Source organism: Camellia sinensis, chromosome 5, assembly GCF_055761805.1.
Source record: "Camellia sinensis isolate YWXY chromosome 5, ASM5576180v1, whole genome shotgun sequence".
In the NCBI taxonomy this organism is placed as follows: domain Eukaryota; kingdom Viridiplantae; phylum Streptophyta; class Magnoliopsida; order Ericales; family Theaceae; genus Camellia; species Camellia sinensis.
In genome coordinates this window covers 169,111,748-169,125,079 of record NC_138965.1, presented here as the reverse complement: position 1 = coordinate 169,125,079, position 13,332 = coordinate 169,111,748, and the positions used below count along the sequence as shown (strand labels likewise).

General features: G+C 40.7%; 1 protein-coding gene across 1 annotated transcript; it reads right to left on the bottom strand.

Annotated features, from left to right (window-relative positions):
• Positions 1-12,155: 12,155 nt before the first annotated feature.
• On the bottom strand, positions 12,156-12,979 carry LOC145791860 (uncharacterized). Its single transcript, XM_082872316.1, has 2 exons — positions 12,626-12,979; positions 12,156-12,467 (listed from the first exon to the last, which is right to left on the bottom strand). The coding sequence occupies exons 1-2, from the start codon at positions 12,977-12,979 to the stop codon at positions 12,156-12,158; spliced, it is 666 nt and encodes a 221-aa protein (XP_082728442.1).
• Positions 12,980-13,332: the final 353 nt, after the last annotated feature.

The following is a 13,332-nucleotide window of genomic DNA, read 5'->3' as shown; positions in this document are numbered from 1 at the left end:
GGCACCGAAGACACCGTATCGATCTCAAAACTTGCCAAGATTGAGAAGAGTTCTTCTACTGCCAAGAAAAGGCCTGTCGAGGTTAAGTCATCCGACACTTCTTGGTCAAAGAAGCCAAGGTCCGAGGATGGTACAAGCCCAGCTACTTTCAAAGTTAATGAGCCATGGGCCCCTGCAATCATGGTTGGGGATCGACTTATGAAGGTTGGTGAAAGTGCCATCGACAGCATTGAGGTCGGCGCTGCTCTCTCCATCGCCTTGCTACTTCCAACTGATCTCAATCGCATGGCTGAGATCATGATTATGAAAATTTTGCATTGATAATGCAACATTCAATTCTTGTAAATACCTGACATTTGTATCATTTTTGTTTTCCTACAAACACTCAACACTATGAAATTTTACTAGTTTGCTTGTTTCCTTGCAGGCCATCTAGTACGCCCGTTCTTTTGCCACAAAAGTCGAGGCTTTCAAATAAGAGCTGGTGCACAAGACTCAAGAAACTGCTGGCTTCCTCTCCTCTCTAAACAATACCGAGGCCAAGATCAAAGTTTTGTTAGATCAAGCCAAGGCAGCCAGACGAGCCCAAGACTAGGCTGAGGAAAAAGCCGAGGTGGCCGAGGCTGTGGCTGAGGTATTTAAGTCCGAGATCAAGGATGTCGAGGCCAAAACTACAGAGGCCAAAGCGGAGCTCTAAGAAGCCCTGGCTACAAAAAAGGCCGAGATCAAGGCAGCCGATAAGAAAGCATTTTCAGAGGGACAGGCTACCGTCTGTGATGCATATAAAGAACAAGTTAACCAAGCCTGTAATCGAGGTTTTCACCTCGGATGCACTGTAGCCCTCAACAAATTATCTGTCCCCATGGACTCTGACCTCTAAGATATTAACAAACTCCAAGTGTCTTTCCCTCTGACTCCAAAAGAGTTAGACGGTGAGGCCGACGAGGAAGAAACCGACACAGAGAATACCGAAGAAAATAAGGGGGTTGCTGTTGGGGCCAAGTCTCTAACACTAAATGATCAAGTCCTGGACTTGACGCATGATGAGGAGGAAGACTTGGTTTCCAAGGGTGCCTCTCCCAAACAAACAACTTCTAAAGCTGAGGTCCAGGCAGTTGAGAAAAGCTTGGTCTAGACCTTGCTGGAAGTTGACACCAAGATAACGGCAGAAAATGAAGCTACATTGCCAACCGAGGTCGACACAATGCCAACAGCCAAGGTTGAGCAATCTGAGATCAATGCCCATGTTTCCAACACTTAGGATTTTTTTTCTTTACTTTGAACTTTTCTTTTGAACAGTTGTAATATTTTGTTTGAACAATGTTAGCTTTATATTTGGCAGATGTGCCCCTTTTGTCTTTGTAAATGAACAAGTTCTCTTTGAACGCATGCCTTCCTTTCTTTTGAATGTTCTCTTTATTTTGTGGTTTCCATTTCTTGCACGTTTCTACACTTAGAATATTATTGCAACTTCTTCTAAGTACACCTTAACTATGTAATCACTTTGAGTAGAGTACCTCGGATATAAACCTTGACTGTTTGTCTCAGCCAACAATTAGAATACCTTGGTAAACACTTAAAAATATTTCGAAATATTTTTACAAGTGCTGTTTCTTAGAACTTATTCAGTCCAGTATTGCTTCTTTACTTCCACTTGCTGTCTTCTATCAAGACTTTACCCTTCCAACCTTTCCAAGCTTGACAACCTGGTTGGTCATCTCGGGTAATATGTAGCTCGGATACTTCTTTCCTCATTACCTTGGCTAACTTTAACTAGTAAATTGTTTTGAAATTTCAACAAGTGTCAGGCCCATTCTAACTTGTAATTTTTTCTAAAAATTTTAGCAAGTGCCAAGCTCTTAAGTTTATTTATCATTCTTGCTCCATGCCCCCCTAATGTGAACCTAAGTTCCACCTAAGTTCACATTACTCGTTTATAGCCTTTCGCCAAAGTTAGATTCAAACAAAGACTAGTCAAAGTGTTTGACCTTGGTTTCTCTGTTAATCTAACTGAAGCGAACTTAGTTCCATTCTGAGTTTAACTCTGCCAACATGGCAAGTTTAGGTTAATTCAACTTAGTTCAACTCTATTATATGCAAGTATAATTCAACTCTGCCATATAATAAGTCTAAGTTACTCGTCATGTTTCATTCAAAAAACATTGCCAACTTAGTTCAACTCTATTAAATGCAAGTATAATTCAACTATGCTATATAATAAGTCTAAGTTACTCGTCATGTTTCATTCAGAAACATTGCCAACTTAGTTTAACTCTATTATATGCAAGTATAATTCAACTGTGCCATATAATAAGTCTAAGTTATTCGTCATGTTTCAATCGGAAACATCGTCATAGGACTAGTTAGTCTTATCGCACAAATTCTAAATTCATAAAAATCAAACTAGTACTTTATTATTACTTTGGCTAATAAAATCATGATAGAAACTTCCAAAAAAAAAAAAAAAAACTACTGATAAAAAAAACTTCAAATTGCAAGTGTTCTAGGGTCTTGGCAACTCCTTGCTATTATTGTTCTCAAGCCGATATGCCCATTGTCGATAGTCGATATGCCCATTGTCGGCAACCGAAATGATTCTATAAGGCCCCTCCCAATTTGGGTCAAGCTTGCCGTCTCTAGGATTCTTCTTATTGCCGACAACTTTCCTTAGGACGAGGTCCCCAACTTTGAACTCTCTTGGGTTGACCTTCTTGTTGTAAGCCCTAGTAAGCTGCTGCTGGTACGCCCCCAGCCGAATTACTGCTCTCTCTCTCTTCTCTCCTCCAACAGGTCCAGATCTTGGGCTAGAAATGCCTCGTTAGTCCCATTCTCTACTCCCTGGGTTCTGATTCTAGGGATGCCGACTTTCAGTGGGATAACTGCTTCAGTGCCATAAGCCATGGCCAAAGGAGACTCCCCTGTTAATCTTTTCAGCGTAGTTCGATATGCCCAGAGCACATTAGGTAACTCCTCCACCCACTTCCCTTTTGTTGTTTCCAGCCTCTTCTTGATCCCATCCAAGACAGTCTTATTAGATGCTTCTGCCTGACCATTGCTCTGAGGGAAACTTGGAGTGGAGTAGTAATTCTTGATTTTGTACTTTGTACAGAAACTTTTGATTAGCTTACTGTCAAATTGTATATCATTATCTATTATTATTGCCCTTGGGATCCCAAACCTGGTGATGATGTTCTTCCATATGAAGTTCTTCACATCAATATCTCAAATCTTCACCAGGGGTTCAGCCTCTACCGATTTCGTGAAGTAGTTAGTTACTACCAACAGAAACTTCCTTCACCCAGTTGCTTGGGGTTGTTGTCCAACAAGATCCATGGCCCACTGGGCAAACGGCCAAGGGCTGGATACTGGGTTCAAATCTGTTGCTGGTTGATGTATCAAAAGTGCAAACCTTTGACACTTCTCGTACTTTTTGGCGTAGGTTTCAACATCCTTCTGCATGTAGGGCCACCAATACCACTGAGTGATGGCCCTATGAGCAAGTGATCTGCTCCCAGCATGGCTTCCACAGGTTCCTTCATGAATCTTATACAAAAAGTCCTCAACCTGGGAAGGCTGTACACATCTCAAAAGGGGTCTAGTGAAGGATCTCCTGTAGAGATAGCCATCTCCTGTCAAGCTGAACCTGGCTTATGTGCCTTTTTTCGGTCTTCTGGTAGCTTGCCATCCCTGAGGAACATCACTGTTGCATCCATCCAACTTGGACCCATTTCCACACACATCGCTTCGTACTTTGTGATCTGGGGCTCCACACTTGGGCCTGACAAATAATCAACCATTATGGTCCTTGCCTCACCTGATTTCTTTGCACTAGCCAAGTTTGCCAAGGTGTCGGCGTGACTGTTTCATCTCGGCTAACTTGCTGTAGCTGGCAATATTGGAACAAGGAGAGCAATCTGATAACCTCTTTAACATAGGCTATTATTCGTTTATCTTAGGTGCATACTCGCTTGTTGCTTGATTCACAAAAGTTGGGAGTCACAGAAGATTACCACCTCATCGGCCTCCATGGCTGCTGCCAACTTCAACCTTGCAATCAGTGCCTCATACTCTGTCTCATTGTTTGAGGCCTTGAATCCTAAATGAATAGACTGTTCTATCATTCGCTCATTTGGCAATACTAACACTACTCCTACCCCTGCTCCTTTACGATTTGAGCTTCCATCAACAAACAAGAGGAATGAATCACTGATGTAAATGTCACATGGTTTTGGCTTTTCTTCTGCCTTTTTTGGCTTTGCCGACGTAGGGTTCTTTGGTCCTAGCTGGGTTTCCTCTAGTTCTTCTGGACACCCTAAGCTGCGGCTTGCTAGAGCCCGACATGGGATGGCACCAGGTGTGAACTCAGCCATAAAGTCAGCCAAAACCTGACCCTTGATTGCTGTTCTGGGCCTAAATTCCAAGTCATATTGGCCCAGAATTACTGCCCATCTAGCCGCGGCTCCCTAGAGCCCACCATGGGATGGCACCAAGTGTGAACTCAACTATAAAGTCAGCCAAAACTTGACCCTTGATTGCTGTTCTGGGCCTAAATTCCAAGTCATATTGGCCCAGAATTACTGCCCATCTAGCTACTCTTCCTGTCAGATCTCCATGCTGTAATAGGGACTTCGGAGGATGCTCTGTTAGCACCACAATCTTGTGGGCTTGGAAGTAGTGATTTAACTTTTTAGAAACCATCACTAGGGCTAATGCCAGTTTCTCCAGGGGCAAGTATCTAGTTTCTGCCCCTACTAGAGTCTTACTTACATAGTATACTGCCTTTTATTCTCCTTCATCCTCTCGGATTATTACCGCGCTTACTGCGTGTTTTGAAACTGCCAAGTATAGGAACAATTCTTCTCTAGTTATTGGATTTGACAGAACTGGAGCTGTTGTTAGATACTTTTTCAAGTCAGCCAAGGCTACTTCGCACTCTTCCGTCCACAAAAAATTTGTGGCCTTCTTTAACAAACTAAAAAATGGTTTACACTTTTCAAAACTTCGGCTGATAAACCTGTTTAGTGCTTACCGCTTTGCTGGTCAAAATCTGGACTTGCTTGGTTGACGTCGGGCTCTTTAAGTTAAGAATGGACTTGATTTGATCTGGGCTTGCCTTAATGCCCCTTCTGGTAACCAAGTATCCTAAGAACTTACCAGACCCGACTGCAAATGTGCATTTCAAAGCATTGAGTTGAAGCCAATAAGTTCTCAAGATATCAAAAACTGCCTTTAAGTCAGCCAAATGATTCCCAGGTTCTTTGGTTTTTCCGACCATGTTATCAATGTACACTTCTACTATTTTGCCATTCAGATGTCTGAACATCTTGGTCACCAACCTCTGGTAGGTTGTTCCTACATTTTTCAATCCAAAAGGCATCACTTTGTAGCAATATAGCTCTTTTGGGGTGATAAATGTAGTCTTCTCCTCGTCAAAGGGATACATTACTATCTGGTGGTATCCCCTATAAGCATCTAGGAAGCTCATCCTCCCATGCCCTGAAGTAGCATCCACCAGCTGATCAATTTTAGGTAGAGGGAAGCTGTCTTTAGGACAAGCCTTATTCAGGCTGGTGAAGTTTACGCAGACCCTCCATTTCTCATTCTTCTTTTTCACAACTACTGTGTTGGACAGCCAGGTTGGGTAGTTTACGTCCCGAATAGCCTTGGCATCCAACAGCTTGTCTATTTCCTCCTTTACTACCTCCACATGAATCAACATCTAGTGAACCCCCTTGTGCCAGGTATGGCTTCGAACATGGAATTTGGAAACATCCTCATGCCATTCTCTTGTGTTGGCCCAGATCCACCAATTTGTATGGCTTCACTGTTAAGTAATGAGGCATTTTGATTTATCATAGGCCTTGAAAGAGGCTTATATCAAGACTGAGGTGATGACCTTTCATAATTTTGATTATTAGTTTGACCATTAATGTGTCCATTACTTTGCATAGGCTATTTGTCTCTAGCCAATCTTTGCTGAGGAACATTTGAAATTTCCTTTATATGCCTTGTGTTACTTGGTTGATGGGTATTCATCTGATCCATAAAAGATATTGCCTATCTTTCCATTGTGTTCATTAACTGCTGTCCCATGGCATTTACTAGGCCTCCCCCCGGATTCATTGGCTGAGTAGATGGAACAGTGGATGGTCTAATTCCATGGTCTCGTCCACTATTCTGGACACGTGGTGCATGTTTTGCATTACTGGTCTGTTCGATCATAGGTTCTGATGAGATAGGTGCTTCCATAGGATGTGTTATCACATTATCCTCTGGATCAAGTACCTCTACCTCTCCTTCCACACCTTCTTCTAGGCGGTCATTTTCTCCTTATCTCCTACATTTAGCCATTTCAAATAGTCCCATTGGGCGTGCCAAAAATATATGTTGGCTTTTTTGGCTTTTGAAGATTAGTATTGTAATTTTAAGCGTACCAGAAAGGATCAATCAGTCCTTATAGAAGATTAATTGCCAACCAATTATCAGATGATTGTGTTTCAGTTCTTTCAGCCTCAATGAAGAGGACTTTTACTGGTGGCTTGTTTAGAAGAATTTAATAAACAATAATTAAATGATGAACAATTGCAGCATTCCATTAAGTAAAAATGAAAAAATTTACAATGATCTGATCTAGCCTCATAGAGGTTTATAGCAACAAGCTACTCGAAACTACTCCTATGAATAAAGTGCAATACAAGAATTTGAAGTGCAGAAATGTAAAGAATAGGAAATGCAAAAACTGGAAGGAAAATAAAATAGATAAAAACTGGTTTCTGGATCTGAGTCGGGTCCTTCTTTTTGAGGCCTTCTTTGCTATTTATACTTCTCAATGATAACTATTGAAATGAGCTTCTAACCGTTGAAACATCCCTCCATGATCGCTGATCATGCTTTCTCACAGTTAGCTCCACTACGCTATGTCTACAATTAGGCTTCTCTCCTGATTTTGAATTTGAACCTTGTGAGTAACCGTTAAGCCACATCACTTTATATCCCTCGATCATTCCAGTGTTATGCAGACCTATTATTACCAGTATGGGTTGACATGTGTCTGACTATGGGTGATGATTTATATTACCTTCCTAAATTTCCCTTCTCATACCACGTGTTGAATCGTGATTGGCTTGTACAATTTATACAGCCAACAGGAGGAGGGCAAATATGTTGAATCAAAGAAACTAAGAGCAGAACAAAGTAAAGAAATTTCTTTAAAGACAGAAGAAATCAAAAAAAGAAGCATTAGTGAGTTCTCAAATACAAGACCCCTAGGAAGAGGTTAATTTAGGGAAAGGTTCTACACATCAACCCATCTACATTAGTGCTTGGCTAAGTGCTCCTGATAGGGACCAGCTGTTGATGGTCTTAAAGAGATATAAAGATTGTTTTGCATAGTCCTATAATGAATTGCCAGGATTGGATAGGTCATTAGTAGAGCATAGGCTCCCTATGAAGCCTAATTTCAAACCATACAAGCAAAAATCAAGAAAGATGAGTCCTAAAGTGATTCAGAAGGTCAAGGAGGAAATTCTTAGGCTCCTTAAGGCATGCTTTATTAGAACAACCAGATATGTTGAATGGCTATCCAATATTGTACCTATAGTTAAGAAGAATGGTAAAATGAGGGTATACATCGATTTTAGAAACCTGAATTTAACAACTCTAAAAGATGAGTACCCTATGCCCAGAGTAGACTTATTGGTGGATAATTCAGCAGGGCACAAAATTTTATCAATGATGGATGGACACTCTGGTTATAACCAAATCTACATTGCAGAAGAGGATATCCATAAGATAGCATTCAGATGTCCTGGGAACATTGGCACCTTCGAATGGATTAAGATGCCATTTGGCCTAAAGAATGGTGGGGCTACATATCAAAGGGCTATAAACACTATCTTTCATGATCTCATTGGGGGATATTTAGAGTGTTACATTGTAGTGAAGTCCCAATCCATAGAGCAACATTTGTTTCACTTGGAAGCAGCTTTTGAAAGAATGAGAAGGTTCAAGTTGAAGCTTAATCCTCTCAAATGTGCTTTTGGCGTATCAGCTGGAAACTTCTTGGGCTATGTAGTATACAAGAAGGGAATACAGATTGATCAAAATAAAGCTAAAGCTATCATTAAAGCCAAGCCTCCATCAGGTAAGAAAGAAGTACAAAAATTCCTTGGACATGTTAATTTTCTTCGAAGATTTATTTCTAATACTGCAGGAAAAACTAAAGTATTTTCTTCCATATTAAGATTGAAAGATGAAGAGGAGTTCGTGTGGACAACAGAGCATCAAATTGCTTTTGAAGGAATCAAAGCCTATTTGGCCAAGCCTCAAATACTGATGCCACCAAAGGGTGATAAGCCCCTGAAGTTGTACATTGCTGCAGTAGAAGATTCACTGGGAGTTTTCTTAGCCCAGGACAATGAAGAAGGCAAAGAACAAGTAGTTTATTACCTTAGTAGGTTCTTAAATTCTTGTGGATATAAATATTCAGCTGTAGAAAAGTTGTGCTTTGCATTGTATTTTGCTGCAATGAAACTAAGATATTATCTTTTGCCTACAACTGTCTTGGTAATTGCAATCACATATTTAGTTCAATATATGTTGTCTAGACCTATGTTGAGAGGAAGAATTGACAAATGGATACTAACTTTATCAGAATTTCATCTAGAATATGTCCCCTAAAAAGTAGTAAAAGGACAAGTTTTAGCTAATTTCTTGGCAGATCATCCATGTCAGGCAGAAAGCCAAGAGATAATGGATCTTGGTATGGTTAGTATTGAACCATGGTAAATGTGGTTTGATGGATCAAAAGTCAACAGAATGAATTGGTGTGGTGATTAAGTCACCACATGGGGTAGAAACCACACATGGTTTCAGAGTGGATGCAGTTACTTGTTCCAATAATCAAGCTGAATATGAAGCTTTAATAATGGGACTGGAAATACTCATTGGGTTACAAGTTCATGCAGTTGATATATTTAGAGATTCTCAATTGGTGGTTAACCAAGTGAAAAGAATTTTCAAATGTCAAAGTGCAAGCATGTTGCCATACTATGTTGTTGCATTACATTTGCTTTCTCAATTCCACCTTTAACCAAAAGAAATGTGGTGTTAGAAGTCAATCATAATGACTTACAAGAACAAGATTGGAGGACCCAATAATGCGGTACCTAACTGGTCCATCTTTGAAAGCCATCAGAAAAATCAAATTACAATCTATGCAATACATAATATATTGTAATGCTCTTTACAAATGGGGAGCAGATGGATTATTATTGGAATGTTTAGAGCCAAAAGAGGCACTGACAGCCATGGCTGAGGTTTATGAAGGCATTTGTGGTGCTCATCAACCTAGTATGAAAATGAGATGGTTGCTTCGAAGACATTCCTACTATTGGCCAACCATCCTTAAAGATTGCATAGAATATGCTAGAGGTTGCCAGGCATGCCAAAAGCATGGCATGATAAGACATGTACCAATAACTGATCTGCATGCGGTTGTGAAGCCTTGGCCGTTTAGAGGATGGGCTATGGGCCTGATAGAAAAAATACATCCACCCTCTTTGAAGCATCATTGTTTCATCTTAGTGGCCACAGATTACTTCACTAAGTGGGTCGAAGCTAAACCATATAAGGATATAGACCAGACTGAAGTTATTGGATTCATTAAAGATCTAACCCACAAGTTTGGCATCCCACAGACCATAACTGTTGATAATGAGACTGTATTTGATGGGAAAATGGTAAAGTTTTTTGTGACAGAGTTTGGAATTAGCCTTGTTAATTCTACCCCATATTATGCACAAGCAAATGGTCAGACAGAATCATCCAATAAATCCTTGAAAAAAAGGAATATAGAGAGTTGTGGAAGAAAATCCCAGGGATTGGCATAACTTATTATTGGATATATTATGGGCTTATAGGACTTCTCCAAGATCAAGTACAAGAGTTACTCCTTATGCCTTGGTATATGGGCATGATGCAGTGTTACTTGTAAAAATTAACATTAAGTCCTTGAGGGTGAGATGCCAGGATCAGTTAGCTTCTGAGCAGTACCATCAGAGTATGTGCTTGGAGTTAGAGAATGTGAATGAAGCTAGAATTTTGGCATTAAATAGCATTCTTTTTCAAAAGAAAAAAGCAGCCAAAAATTATAATAAGAAAGTCAAGCACATTAGCTTTGATGAAAGTGATTTGGTATGGAAGACAATACTCCCAATAGGGATTAAAAGCCATAAGTTTGGCAAATGGTCACTTAATTGGGAAGAACCATATCAAGTTCATAGAGTTTTTCCACGGAGAGCATATCATTTGAGAAATTTGAATAGATATGTACACCCAAAGACAATTAATGGTAGATATTTGAAGCCTTACTATCCAACTGTGTCGGAAACATAAGGAGTATAATAAGTGTTGAACAAAAGAAGCATGAAAACACTCAAATAATAAATAAAGACTTTATTTCATAAGGAGTTGAATACATGCAGCCATAGATTGACCCAAAAGTTAGTACAATGTTTCAGTTGTTCCTTTACAATTGACTCTCTACTCTTAAGAGATGTGAACAACTGGATGGCCATAGTCATCTGCTGTTTTTAATCAGTTAGTCTTTGGTTGGTAATTTGCAGCTTGGTGGCAGTTCGATCCAAAGCTTGGTTGATTACTGATAACTCTTCTTCTAGTTGAGCTTTTTTCTCCAAAAGTTGGGCTCGAAATTGGGAGATAGAGGAATATTGTTCTTTCAATTCAGACACTTCAGCATGTACCTGAGAAACAAATTTCTGGTCTCTCAGTAATTTCTCCTCTGTAACTTTGGCAACGTGACAGATGTTGATATAAAAGTCAATAGTAGCTGCTACCTGAGATAAATGACTTGAAATAGCCATGCTGGATTGCTCAATAACCTTGCAATACTGAAGGAAAACATTCTTGATAATAGGGATTTGCAAAGCTTCGAAGGGGGTCGGCGAGAACAATATCAGTAACTCCAAACAGCTATCCAAATCCAGTGAAGGCAAGGAAATCCTACTGTTGGTGAAAGATCTCTAAAAAATTTCCAAGAGAGAATCAGCCAGAACCAATGGCTCAGTTTTATTGCCAGCTGTTGGAATGGTAGAAGGCATATCAAAAAGGCTAGCTAGTCTAGCTTCGAAAATGTTCACCTCTTCTAGTGACATGGTTGGTACAGAAAGAACTCTGATAGAAGAAAGCGATGGCTGCGTAGGGATAAGAGAGAAAAATGAAGTATCTCTAGCAGTTTTCATAATCTTGGCTACCAGTAGGTCAAGAGAAGAGGGACTGGAACCAGATAGGGTTAGTGGACAAGAAACTGGTGAGCTACCAGTGTCTTCTCTAAGGGAATCAACTGTCACTGGAGATGAAGTAATAACCGGGATTTCCTCAAAAGGGGAAGAGGCAGCAATGTTTGAAGGAAGAATAAATTAAGCTGAGCCAAAGGATAGAAGAGGAAGGTATGGAGTTAGGCCAAAAGATAGGGATACAGGAATGCTTTGTCTTAAAAAGGGTATGAAAAATGTAGAACTAGGGAGTGGGAGTATGGCTTGAATAGGCTCCACACTTCGAGGTATTGCTTCTAATAGTCTTTCAACTTTAGATGAAATTGAAGAAGTCCTTATTGAAGGAGAATGCAGAGTAGTTGTTGCTGCAAAAGAAGAAATACGAAGCAATGTTAAATTTCAGTATTAAGAGCTTGAGAAAAGAATTGGGAGTGAGTATCAAGAACTTGAGAAAGGAAATTAGAGATACAAAAGGAAGCGCCTACTGAATGACAGGTTTAGCCAACCTGTCTACATTGAGCCTATGGCAAGTGACCTCGGGGTCAATGCGAGGCATCACAGATGGTGTCCAGTCAAATGCTTCTATGTTGGCTCGTAAGAAAGCCTCTAACTCTCTTTCCTTCTCCTTGGCCAAGCCTAAGCTGAGAAAGAAGAAACACTCTTCATCCCCTTTTTGGATTAGAATTTTCTTCAAGGTTTCCTCGCTCTTCTCGGTCGGTTCTTTGCTAACATCATCTAGGACTTCCATGTCCTCGTCTTCGATTTCCACTTTTTCTACTTCTTGTACATTGTAGATGAATTTCATTACTGCCATGGAGCAATTCTTTGCCTTCACTTGATCCTTCTGACTTCTTCAATCCCCTATTCAGTTGGAAATCGTAACAATTGGTGCAGTGTTGAGGGAACAACCCTCATTGTATGCAGCCACGATCTTCCCAATATAGCATTGTAAGGGGAGAGGGTATCAATTATCGTAAATTCTGTGCTAACATTCTTGGTGCCTGCCTGCATCTCCAAATTTATTGCTCCCAGAGGCCATGTTGGCGTTCTACTAAACTCGACCATTGGGTTGTCCGACTGCTCCAAATCATCTTGGTGAAGGCCAAGCTCCTTGTAACATCTGACATACATAATGTCATAAGAGCTACCTTGGTCAATCAGAATACACCTTACCTGGCATTCACCAATCGTAAGGGTCATTACCAGAGCATCGTTGTGTGGATGTTGCCCCATATCTAGGTCCTCCTAGTAAAGGACACCATTGGTCCTTGGTACTCGTTTGTCTTGGGCCACTTTTGCTGGACCTAACACATATGCTGTAAGTTGCTCACCTTTTGGGTTTCTCCTCGCATATCATTCTCATTAACCTTCGAGTAGATCACATTGATCACCCGAGGTTCTGCTTGTTGTAGTGGTGGTGCCACTGGTGCTGGGGGAAACCTTGCATGCTTTTTTCTTGTTTTGGCCTTATCTACTAGGTCCCTCAAGTGACCCTGTCTGACCAGATCTTCCAAGTGTGTCTTCAGGGCTCTACACCCCTGAGTTAGGTACCCATCCTCATTGTAGTAAGCGCAGTGCTTCCCAAGGCTTCTTTCCATGAACTCACCAGGAATCTTCTTCGACACTCTATAATACGGCTGGTTCCTGATCCTTTCTAGAACTTTATAAATCGGGATTCGGAACATAGTGGTGACTGCTTGTACAGCCCTCAATCTTGTTTCTTGCCTTTTAAAACTAGTATTATCTCGGCCTCACTTCGGCGAGCCGTTTCTCTTCTCTTGCTACGGCGCCTTCGTTTCCAGCGTATCCTTTTTTGCTCTGGCATATTTCTCGATCCATGCCATGAGCTCCTCCATACTCTTTGGTAGAGTTTTTGCCAGTGACTTCTGAAGCGTGCATTCATCCTCCAGGCCGTTCTTAAAAGACATGACCGCCAACTCCTGGTTGCATCCCGATATTCGGTTGAACACCTCATAATACCTTTTGGTTGTATCTTGGTATTCTGTTGCATCCCGGTATTCGTCCACCTGGAGACACT